Source organism: Dysidea avara, chromosome 9 (genome assembly GCF_963678975.1).
Source record: "Dysidea avara chromosome 9, odDysAvar1.4, whole genome shotgun sequence".
Taxonomy (NCBI): Eukaryota; Metazoa; Porifera; class Demospongiae; order Dictyoceratida; family Dysideidae; genus Dysidea; species Dysidea avara.
In genome coordinates, this window is record NC_089280.1 from 4565037 (window position 1) to 4578335 (window position 13299).

Here is a 13299-nt window from a genome sequence, read left to right on the forward strand (position 1 = left end):
TTATTACATTAACTCTTGGTAGTAATTAGAAACTTTATTGCCATTGCTATAATCGACTATTCATTTAGAACAGTAAGCGCCCTCTGATGTCACGCGAAGCCATACAAGGGTCCCTATTTACCATGGTGATAGCTTTTCGGCCGCCATTTTGAGTTCTAAAACTGGGCGAGCACAACGGTTGCTATCATGTTACTATAGTTATGGTACTGCAAATGGCGAATTTGGCGGAGAATTGTGATGTTACTATGGTTTTGGTACTGCAAATGGCGAACTTTGGTGGACATCTCCTTCGCAACGAGTTATAAGCGCTATGAAATTAATTCAGTGAATAAGGTCTATTATGTATTTAATTTACTTAGTAGTTGTGCTATGCCAACAGGCTAAAAATTTCAGCCTATATTATAATGGAAACAATTATGGTGTGCTGCAAACTGTGATATTGGAACTAAATATTTTCAAGTATCTATCTTTGATGGCTATATAGTTTTTCGTGAATGCATAGTACATAATTATACTTAAACCAAATGATGAGAAACTGTAAATTAAGACTTTGGTGTAGCACTGCATAATGGTGATTGACAATAACTTAGGATGCATTGTAGGAAGAGGGGGGTTGGATGAGTACAGATTTAATAATAGCTAGTTGCAAGCTAGCCTCCATGCATGCTTTGCTCTAATTAGTATGGGGCCAAACCATTCAAAGGTGTGGAGAATGATCTTGGCACTTTATAATACCAGTGCTGCAGCCCTACTCTCGTTTACCTGAGTCCCCACCAAAAACACTAATATCAAAGAGTCAAGCATGCATAACATTATATCATTATGTATGACTCACTCTCAGTGGTTTTGTATTGGAACAAGTGTTCAAACATGTGCACCCTGAGTTGTCCATACTAAATGTATGGGATATTTAAACCTCATATAACTTAATTGCATCAAATTGTGCTTATAGGCCTTTACATCACTGTAAAATGATTCAGCATTAAAGATTGAAAGTTATTAACAAGAAGCAAGGGTTTAGGTGAATGTGACTGGAGCCAACTATAGCTTAGTGCAGCGTGAAACTAGGCCTGACCCTATTTTGCTTTTGAAATTGCTTATTATTGAACAATGCTATAAAATTTCCCCCATTATGCCCAAAATATGCTACTAGAAAACTGTATCTTGACTGTTCTAGTAGGGTGTTAATGCACCTGTGATTGTTCAATTAGCATAATTATTTCAACGTGTGTTAACTACTCTATTCTCTAGCCACTCTTTTCTTCATAAGGAGCTATAAATCTAGTACATGTTTATTGGACAATTCCATTGTGGATCATTCAGTGTGATTATACAGAGTTTCATCTTTTCTCAATTCACAAAAACTTGCTTATTATACTGGCATTGTGCCTTAGTATGCCCCAAATTATGCTGGCATAATCAATACATGCCTATACGGCACTAATTTGCAGCAATACATTAGCTATAATATACTGACTATAATTGTACAAAACATGATAAGAAGTGGCAAAAATTTGACAAGGTGGACAACAAATAAAATGTTGTTTATTCGGATATCCATTCTACATTCCACTAGCAATCTTCCATGTACAATGTACAAAATCCCCCTTACAGGTTGTTGAGAACCATCACAATTTAGGTGCACTTAAGCTGTCACACTGCAATAAAGCAGATTGTCTACTGTGATTTTTATGCAGAATTCTTTACCATTGTCCATCTCATTTAAAACAACAACATACAAATATCATCAATTGAATATTGATCTTCAATCTGGGATCCAGACCAACAAACATACATCCATGGAGAAGATACAGCATCGCGCTGTGTGCTTTGTGCTAAACACAATTGCTAACTATGGAGGAGGAACCGCCAATTGCAAGACAGTATATAGCTGAAATGCTAAAAAACATTGAATTGGCCATCATTTGAGAAATGTAGAAGACACTGGTGTTTAATTGTGTTTAAACAGAATGAAACAGATTCCCACCCAGTACTTGCCAGCACCATCCCCTAAGGGTGAACCACAATCAAAAGCTTATGCAACTGTACACAAGAACAAATTGTTACCACTTACCACTACCAAGGACAATCCGAGATTGTAACAATAAAAATAGTGAGGACATATTTACTTGTGATTTCGACTCTTTTAAAGGTTACTTTTACAGTTCTTGTTAAATTATTATCATTATTTTTGTATACACTTTACACTTAATGGGTTCTAACCAATCTGTAAATAAATAAATAAAATAAAAATTAGTTTGACAAATAGAATTTTGACAAAATAGTCTTACAAAATCCTTTAAATTTTAAGTGGAAAATGTTTGACAAAATTGCAAGTGAATTCATCAGATTTTCTACAGTGATATCTCTGAACTTGGTACTTTAATTAACCTGGAGTGTGGTGGTCCTACTATTGGACCAAGACATGTGAGCTCGTAATTATTATGAACTTTTGATCAGTATGAAGGCACCATGACCCTAATTATGACATGCTTGCTGCTCTTAGTTTTCTTTTTTTCAGCAAGTTTATTTTCATTAGGCCTGAGTTAAACGTGCTCAAAATTTTGCTCACTACGCTTTCAGGAATTCCCAATATTATGTCCTTCATTGTTCCCATTTGCTTGCATTATGCTCCTAGGTTAGCAACTTTTCTTACAATTTTCTAGAAATATTTTAATCAGTGTCATTCATTGAATACTCTATTAGAATATTTCACCACAAGGTGACTGTTCTATTAGAGAGTAAGGCTAGGAGCTATGCACAATGTATTTGAGTGCTCTATTGCAGTTTCCACTGACTGTTCTAATAGGGAGTATCAATCTATTTTCATGGAATTAAGCTCCATAATCAGAAACATCCACCTAATACATTAACATTATGCACTCCAGCCTAATTTGCTTTTTATTACGCTGGCATATTTGATGTTTTCATGCTTCAATCCCAGTTTTGTAGTATTTTGAATTAGGGCTGTGCGATAATGGTTAACCTATATCTCGATACCTGACAACCATATTCTCCAATGGCCAGCCCTACTTTGAATCTTTAAATTAATATTTGTATCCCTGAGTATGAGTACTGTGTCAAAGGCATTATTTCATCAGAGCAAACTGTGGATTTTAATTTTATAAACCTCAGTTAGAAATGCATACATTCGTAAAAATAAAGTAGTCATTATACCTATATTCATAAGTAATATAGGTGCATGAGGCAAAATTTTGTACAAAGCAGATTTGCAATAATATATTGGATACAAATAAAACATGCATTGAAATAATTTATAGCATTTATACCATGTGACCACTTCTAATCCCCAACTATAAAATTTATTATAACACTGCCATTAGCCAGCACCACCTCCTTTATAATGGCTTAAGTCTACGATGCTCTTAAACTTTCAATTTTTCTTTCTGACAATTCTTTTTCTCACCTACGTAATATTATTCCCCAAACTATAAAGAGAGTTCACAGCATAAATTGCTGTTTAAAATCATGCAAGTGAAGAGAGCAGCGCTCCTGATAAGAATTCTTAAGTTCCAGGACAAAAAATTATCTGACAAAAACAGTTGTTCAGCCATACTTTTACATTGCATGGACACAAGTGACTTTTAACACTGCCTGCAGCTGTAGTAGGCATTCTCTAATGTAAGGCACTCTGGCTGTAGGCATTCCTTTTGTTGTGCTGGGATAGGCATTCTTTTATGCGCTGAGGCATTGTTAAATTTGAGGGGTTGGCATTGGTACATTTGTGGTCACTCCCTTGGGTGGCTTGAATGTTTAATCTCCTAGCAACCAAGTGACAGCTATTATCAGTGAAACAAACAGTTATCAAATATATAGGCTTTGTGAGTTCTGTTGATAGGACATTATGTCCTGCCAAATACAGTTATGTTGGCTAATTTGTCTAGAAATTGTCAGACAACAGACCGTTGTTGGGAGCACTGAGAGTACTCTGAAACTACTCTGCTAATAAGTGGCTGCTAATAGAGTTCTTAGTTACCTGACTATTGACAATACCATTGTTAGAGTCTACTGGAACTTTGAACTTCAGAGTTCCCTCTTTCTTCACTCCTTCTCCACTCTCTAACAACATACATACATACATATACGATACAAATTCACAAGTCTAAGCTGATATCTGTTTTTATCTCTCCTACAAGTAGCAACTTAGAAGACATGGATGCATCTACCCTCCTAGATGTGTCCATGGAAGTGATAACAGAGACTCCAATTAAACTAAAACAAACTCCAAAATCTCCACAGTCACTCTCCGAAGATGTCATTAGATGCCTGGGAATAGTAACCATAAAACCAGGTAGAGCTGATACTGCCACTTCAACAAATACTAACAGTACTAGAATAAGTCTCAGTATAATACTAAAACTGAAATCAATAATATTTTGCTTCTGCAGCTTGACTAGTTTCAGCATGAGAAATTAGAATTATGAACAATGTCATAAAAGTGGATATTCTTGTGAGTGCAATTTTTCATGATATTATTGACAATCTTCATGAAGCAATATGGCATTATAAAACTATTGCTTTGCAAGAAAGGAACTACAGCAGGGCCATGAAATAATGTAACTACAGCACCTTATACATTATTGTTGTCACACAATAACATCTCAATGCAAGTAACGACGAGTATGCTTACTAAAATAGTATTTTTCAGCATTGTCACAACTAATCGCAAGGGCAGCTCTAGGAATTTTGTGACACGTTTCCAAACTTTTAGTTGCATGTATACTTAGATCTAGGGGGGTCTTGGGGCATGCTCCACCAGGAAATTTTTGAAAATTGTGTATTCTAGATTGAGTCAGATAACAAAGTTCACCAAAACAATCTTATAGGCTGCTTATACATATTACTTCTGTTGGCATAGTATCAGGAGAAGACAAAAGAGTTAAGAGCTGGAGCAATGTGAAGTTTGAAGCATATAGCAGCCATTCTGGGGCATGTCCCAGGAAAAGTTTCAGTTCTCAATCACTCTTACACTGTGTTGGTTCAGGTAAACTATGTAAATCTTAAATTTACAAAATGTGACTGTTCTATTAGGATAGTTGACTGCTCTATTAGAATATTTCGATTTGATACCTTTGCAAATTTTAATTGTCTGAATATACTTGACCAGTTTCTGAAAAATCTCAGAAACCCACTGGATCCACCCCTGAATTGGAGAACCTTCTCACAAGTGTATGTACCATCCATTGCTATTGTTGTCTGGCTGCTTAGGAAGATTTATTAATTCATAATGGTATCAATTATCATGATAATTACACCCCTAAACGTTTTCTCATGCATGATGAATGTTTGGTTACATATTTGCACGCTGATGCTGTGATCACCATCACTAGCTATTTTGTGATGCATATCAACAGGTCTCTCTTGGCAAACAAAAATAATTTACACACAAATATTATCACTACATGTTTAATGTTAGCGTACAAACATAAGATTGCTATCAGACAACAAACTATTTAGTGTTCTTATTTAACTATCCAGGTTTACAGTTTTTATAAATCTAAGCTAGACTAAATATAACTACATAGCTGTGTGCAACTAAAATAGCTACTATATACATTAGCAATGTATACAGTGCATGTTTGGACCTAGTAAAAGTCAAATTCTATACCTTGTTTATTATACCTTTTTCTTGTGAAGTTAATATTTTCCATGTAGCTTATTATGCAATTGTTGGTGAAAAGCTTCTCAGGTAATCCCAGCTTAGTAATGGTATTGTTAGAATTACATAACTTTTCTAGCAGCAAAATGGCCGATTCTTCATTCAAGGTACCCCAGAGAAAAAGTTCATCTAGCGTATTGTTATTCAGAATGGCATCAGCAATTGCTCTAGCTCCATCTTGATCTATGACATTGTTAGTCATGTTTAGTACCTTCAGTGAAGTGTTCAGTGAAAGACCACGTGCAATGGTGACTATTCCTTCTGAACCAATTTTGTTATCAACAATGTACAACACTTGTAGGCTTTTAGTCTTGACCAGTCCTTGTGCTACATATTTTGCTCCTTCATCTGAGAGGTTGTTGTTACTAATAACCAATTCCACTATATGACTCATCATGTCAACTATTGCTTTTGCTCCTTGAGCTGTTATGTTACAACCCCACATGTCAAGCACTTTCGGTGCAGAAGAAATGATTACAGCTTTAGTTATATCTTCCAAACTAGAAAACTGATTGCAACCTAACCTCAAAATATATGGGCAACAATAAATGATTATTTCAGATATGAGAGGCAAAGACACATCAGTAAGATTGTTTTCCATAAGATCAATTACTGAAATTTCTTGGTCTTTTTTGGTATCTCTACACAGATAACGATGAAGCAGAATGATACCATCATCTCCAATTTGACAATTAGACAAAATCAATTTTGTCCATTTTGTACTTGCCAGAAAAATTCCCAGAGACTCTATATGGTGTGGGATCAAGTATTGCTTATCTCTGAGATTAAGTATTTTATCGTTGAATGATGTGGAAAAAACCTCACAAAGCCTATCATCTTGGGCTTCTTGAAAACATTGCGATGAATAAAAGATTTTTGTAGGATCTTCTAAAAGTTCTGGTGAAAAGGTATCATTGTTAGAGAATAATTCTATATTTTCAGTGGTATACATTTGCCATAGAGAAACATCTTTTCCATCAGTAAGACCGCAACAAAACATCCACATGTTGGAGAAGCGAACCCTATGATCAGAAAATTCCTCACAACCAGTACTGGAAAATACTTTTTTAAAGAGCTGATCTGCCTCATCTGATTGTAGACTTGTGATATAACAAGCTGCTAAATATTCTTGAACTGAAAAATTTACGAAGTGAAAAGACTTGGTAGAACTGTGGACATGCTCAATGGATTGGATCAGTCCAAAACATGCCAGATTACCTTGACATACATCTAGTATTTCTTCTTCAGTGAACACAGATTTGTTTTCTACAAGAGATTTAAATGCAAACTTTTGTAGCTGTTGCAGAACCTTGCTAATTGACTGTGGAAATTTTTCTATCTCATTAATGGTGATGTCGTCAGATGTCATCTTCTCTTTTTTCACGTAATGATATATTGTGAGTAAGACAAACATTTTGTACAATTTGGATGCAGTTGATGGGAGTTCATCTGGCTGATGCAAGTAAACAAAGGTGATGATAGCCATTACTGATGGTGTGTAGCACAATGCATCAATACCGGGGTGTTGTTGAAGATGTTTCCATAAGGTTTCTGAAGAAAAGCCTTTAAGGGCATCATTGGTATATTGTTCCCGGCTATCGCGGCTAAATCCAAAAATTAAAACTCTTTGATCAACCCTACCATGCAGACAAGCTGAGGCTTGAGGTCGTGAAGTCACCACTATTCTAGCCTTTGGCAAGCACTGGCCTTGAATCAATTTCATGAAAAAGGAACGATCATGCAGTTTATTGTTTAATTCATCAAAACCGTCGAGTATTATAGTGACATTACCTTTGTTTTCTAAATAACTGCAAAGTAAGCTTTTTTCCTTGGTTGAATGTGTAAAATACGAGACAAATTCTTTTAATGAGGAGATTTTCTGCACAGTAGGATCTCTTAATGGTAAAATAAGTAACAGTTTACAGGAAGTCAACAGCTCACCCTTAGCCCATCTAAAACCAATTTCATTAGCAAGTGTAGTCTTACCAATTCCAGGATGTCCCTCAATAAGTATTACTCTTTTATGATTGTTGTCAAATGGATTATGAAAAATTTTCTCGATATCTGTAAACTTTGGTGACATGGATGGTTTACTCTCTCTATTTTTTGAAGTAGGTGCGTATAAGGTGATAAGTGCTGTAGTATCTTTACTTTTTAATAGTGCTATAATTTGGTAGAGTTTAGAAACATCCAGCTGTTTGTAATTTTTGATGCTTGTAATTTTCATGTTGGTGATTACGTCATCTGTGAATACAAGGACAGCGTACAACTTCCAAGTTGGTATATGTACACACATAACACCATAACACATGTATGTACATGCAGTAAAACCTAATGAAATTTACTATTTATCTTAGCCACAATACCCACTAATGATAGACAATACTTCTAGTAGTGACTAGTGATACATCGATAAAATTAATCAGTAAACATTGGAAACATGTAAGTGACGGCTCACAAATTAAATAAAAGGCTTATTTGCAGATGTCTTGGCAGATTAATTCTATAGCATTACACTATATTTTTGGAATTAAGACAGTATAAAGAATACAATATGTAGAATTGAGTAAATACATGAAGATCCATTTGTCAGGACTATTTGTCATGCCCTAGAGTATTGTGGCAGAGATTAGTATATGAGTAGTAACCTTTGCTACTTATTTTTACTTAGCAAGAAAAATTTCTCCATTACAACTTCTGTAGCACAGTACATTTGACATAAAATGTAAAACTACCATTGACAGCTTTCAAATAATGAATTTGATTGTCAGACAGCATAATGAGATGATCTAGAGTGCTAGAAGGAACGCAAGAAAAAAACCTGAGGCATGAAGCATCGGACACAATGCAAGAGGTATTGGGCACTACAGGGCACTGTTGATGACAATCCCCTAGCTTTAGCATTCCCTTATAATAGGTAGTTATGTACTTGTTTAGCTAAATATTTTTTATCATAGTGCTGTACAGTAGAGTAGAAGTCACCCTAAAGAAAATGGCACCCCTTGACCCTAAATGCTTGTACCAAAATTTATCCTAGAAGAATTTTGTGTGAAGAAAAATATTTTCACAGGAGGCATAAATTAATTCTAGCACTGAAAATTTAATCTTCTGTGATCTAATACCAATATCCAATAAAAAATCACCAAAATCCATTTATTGGTCCCAGGGGCAGAGGAAGTAGTTCATATGAGGGGGGGGGCTGGGCTGACCCAGACTTATGGAAATGAGGTACTACATTGTCTCTGGTTTGGTAAGGTGAGACCAAAAAAAAAAAAAAGGTCACAACCAGCTGACAATAGCAGTCCACCTCACTAGCTATGCATTTATAAACTACATAAAAATCCTTACATAGCTCGCTACACACTGCTCTAATACTGTGACTGCTTTATTAGAGTGACTGCTCTATTAGATTATCTCGATCTTTATCGCAGTTTTCAGCCCCGGCTCACTCCAAGAAGGATAATTTCGGCGTGATATCATTCTGAGGGGGGCTAAGCCCCCCTCAGCTGACCGAGGGGGGCTTCAGCCCCCTAGCCCCCCCTTTCCACCGCCTATGATTGGTCCTGTTGCTTGTCTTCCTGTGCCTGCCTGCCTGCCTACCTGCCGACTGCCTGCCTGCCTACCTGCCGACTGCCTGCCTGCCTGCTGACTGCCGATTGCCTGCCTGCTGACTGCCTGCCCGCCTGCTGACTGCCTGCCTGCCGACTGCCTGACTGCTAATCAGCCAGTTTGAAAGGCTAGAGCATAATGCAACCTCCATTTACGTGACAATGATAAACTCTTGTGTGTTCCTTTTGGGGTTCAACAAATACATACTATTGCTCTCTGTGCTTTGAATTCACCAATCCTTGTCATTACTGTCTTCTTCTTAAGAAGATACCATACAAAGGCATTAATTTTTTTGTATCAAATGGTATGGTAGTACTGTTTAAGTAGGAATCGCCCCAAACATTTTGCACGCTGCCCAAAATCCTGCCTCTGAACATCATCCTAGAGACATCTTATGTGACAAAAATCACCTTTACAGAATAGTACTAGTTCACATTATACATTAAATATAACAAAACACTTGTAGGTGGCTGGGTATAGAATTTTTAAAAATCCTCAAATTTTGGTCTCACTGCCTTACTGACCACAGTCACAAGGCTAGAGGCCAAACAAAGCAGTGCACGGCCACCATTTTATGCCACAATAACAAACTCACCAGTGGGATGTGCTTTTTGTGGTTCCAATGAGTGTAGGCCTTCTGCACCTTGTCTTTTCTTTTATCTTCAATCAGGCCACTTGTCTTCTTCATCCAATGAAACCATATCAAGGTATTAATTTTCTGTATCAACATTTTTTCAGCAGAATATTTAGACGCCACAGAATTATTTCAGAGCTGGATTTAGTGCTTTAGTCCCGGTACTACTATAAGAGGTACCGTATAGTAAAAAACTTTAGCAAATTTGGTGAATAGCATTACAATTGCCAGAATTTTGTCCACCAATTATTTTTAACAATCACATGAGCATATGGGTATCGAAGTATTGTGACAGGTGTCGTGGGTGTTTCCTTCGATTGCCACAAGGTTCATTGTCCCACAAGAGTTCACGAAAATCCAAAGATTGCTCTTGACATTACAAAAACCAGCGAAGAATGCTTATGCTTGTACAGTAGCTATAGTCTCGCATAGCCGGACTGCTTTTTTCTTTTGTGTGGGTGTCCTTTTTTCCTGAAAGAAAAAAAGCAGTCTGGCTATGCGAGACTATGGTAGCTACGTACCCCTCAAATGCAACATCGTTACGTACAAGTGATGCAAGTGAAAGACTTGCTAAGTAAGGGGTGTGGCAACCGTTTCCATCATGAGTTGTTATCTCTCAATGTGAGGGATAAAGACTCACGATCAAAATGGCTGCCACATCTTTTAATTGGCAAGTTGTTTAATCACTTGCACTTGCACGTAGCAATGTTGCATTTGAGTATGTGGTAGCTGAAAAAATTCAGGTGAAGCCCCATTTGCCGAAGTTTCTTCCATCAATTTTGCAATAGTGGATTTTCACCAAATTTTTTACTGCCAAAGTTTTTTGCTATACGGTATACTAGCTTAGTAGTATATATTTGCAACTTATCAATGGGGATCCCATACGCAATAGGTTTGCAACCACATCCATCAAATAAAGATCTAAGTGGACTAATAGCAATGGAGTACGGATGCCACACCTCTTAACAATCTAGCTGTTTACTTAACAGTAAACAAGATGACCTCACCCCATATTGGTCTAGCTAGCTGTAAACCCCTTGGCTGACTCGAGATACTCTAATACAACAGTCACTTTAATACATCAGTCATGTGTGACATTCTAATAGAACAGTCACAAATTACACTGTACCTAGTTGTGTTACAACAAAAACCAAACTAGTATTTAAAAAAAATTTAAAATGAAGTAAGGATCTATGCAATAAAAAGTAGTGAAACAAGAGATAAATGATGGTATTACAGCATAACTCAGTGTGAAAGTCCCTACTTTGGCATATTAGCTATAACAAATATTTTCAATGCCAAAGTAGGGACTTTCCCATAGCCCCCAAATCCTATTTCAAGCATTTATGCTATTATAAGAGGGAGTAAATATGTAGGTACATTTATAATGATCGGTTCACTACAGGATTCAGAGTAACCATGCCTACTGCACTTATAATTGGTTATAAAAAGTGTACAGAAAGTTGACGACCATCAGAGATGGGATAACGCATCACATAATAATATTACGCTTTAAGTAACAAAGTAATATACGTACATGTTACTTTTAAGTGACAAGTAATATGTGACTGGATCTGCAAAAACCCAACACAATCACGCAAGCCTAAATTTACAGTATAAAGCATTGAATACAATGGGTGAAACATATTATTAAAAACATACCACAAATGTTTTGACTGCTTTGTTCTTAGTCAAGAAAGGGCCTTAAAAACCTGTATATCATCTTATTTGCCTACTCAATAGGAGCTCGAAAATTTCTTTTTCGTTGCAGCAGACTTAAGGATATGGAAGTTAATGACACTTGTTTATGTATGTCACATCAAAACGATAGTTTGCGATCAAAATTTTACTTTTGTGTGTAATGAATAAAGCAGATACAAGGGTTCTACTACTCGTCAGTGGCGTATCTACACCCGGGCATACGCCCAGGCATCAGCTCACCTTGCCCGGGCATCAGAAAATCTTCTGGCGTGGCAGCCACGCACAAGGGCCACGCATGAATACACTGTTCATGATTACAGTTCTATCCACTAGGGAACCGCGAATTCTTGCATGGAAAATAAGCGCTGCGTGTTTAATTAAGAGTCTGACTTCTAATAATAGCCCCGTATATTACGAGTTACTATATTTAAATCTGAAAAACGGAGATGTGCCCACCCAAAATGAATAGTGTAGTCTCATTGAAGCGAGCATCGAAGTGATGATAGTTTGGAGTTTGCCTGTATATAGACCGCGTGAAGTGGAAAATACTCAAAACGACTAGCTGTTTGGCTACTTGATTTCAGCAGGTAGAGGTCTAGTGCTGAATAATCTGTGCCCGGATTTATTGCGATACAACTACGACGAGGGAATAACGTGAGAGAACTGCTGATGATACTTCGTAGGACCACTCAGCAGGGCATGGTAGAGTTGGTGGGTGGTTGCAGGGAATGGATGCCCCTAATGAGTATGTAGATGATGCCCCTACTGAGTATGGCATAGATGAACCGGTGTCATGCGTTTTGTGATCCGCACATGTACGAGTCAGTGCAAGAAATCTATCGGTTCAGTAGTATTGTTCATTATGAGTTGGAAGTATCCTTTTGTGTGCACGTGATGCTGCAGTCCCACAATCGATACATGCATCGTAGCTAGAGACTAGTATGGAGTGATTGTAGACTGATGAGCTATTCTATATGCATACAGATAAGAGTTAATAACTGTAGCTAGCCATGCCATGCACTTGAAAACAACAATTTGATGAATGCATGTATGAACCCACACAGGTTGTTCACTGGAGTTAGTGTACAGGTAAATGAGCTTGCCCGGGCATCATGTTTGGGCTAGATACGCCCCTGCTACTCATGGCAAATATAACGGTGCAAATTTCAACTCTGTGTGTCATTCTGAGTTGCAACTGTTTTAGTAAGTACCTGTAATTTATTCTCCCTATACTTGCTGAACCTTTCTGTTGATACTACTTTGTAGGGCTGTATAAGCCGCTATAACTCCCAAGTTATTAGCATATGAGGCTGAAACTTTGCTAGAGCATGCACTTGGTTAAGTAGATTGTAAATATTTAACAACAGGAATTTGAAAGATTGTGTTGGGTTTCTGCACACATATAACGGTACTTTCGAAAAATATAACAAGTTACTAAAGTAATGAGCTGCTATTATATACTACTTCATTATTGCAACAAAGTAATCTAACTTGTCCACTATCTACAGTGAAGCCTATCTGTATTTACAGTCTACTAGTGATGCTGGACATAGCCTACTCACAGGTTCCTAGTGGGATAGCACTTAATATACAGTATATACAACAGCTACTAACCAGATCAGTGCTATTCTTAATTGTTTGTGTGTTGCACATGACTCCTGTTTCCACAGTGAGA

The 13299-nt window shown here is 37.0% G+C and overlaps 1 protein-coding gene across 1 annotated transcript in view; it reads right to left on the minus strand.

The window, feature by feature from the left end:
- Positions 1-5380: 5380 nt before the first annotated feature.
- Positions 5381-13299, minus strand: part of LOC136266391 (NLR family CARD domain-containing protein 3-like) — a 33519-nt gene continuing 25600 nt past the window's right edge. The window contains exon 4 of the mRNA XM_066061403.1: positions 5381-7924. Within this exon, the coding sequence (XP_065917475.1) occupies positions 5607-7924 (2318 nt within the window). The 3' untranslated portion in view covers positions 5381-5606. The remainder of the gene's footprint in view (positions 7925-13299) is intronic.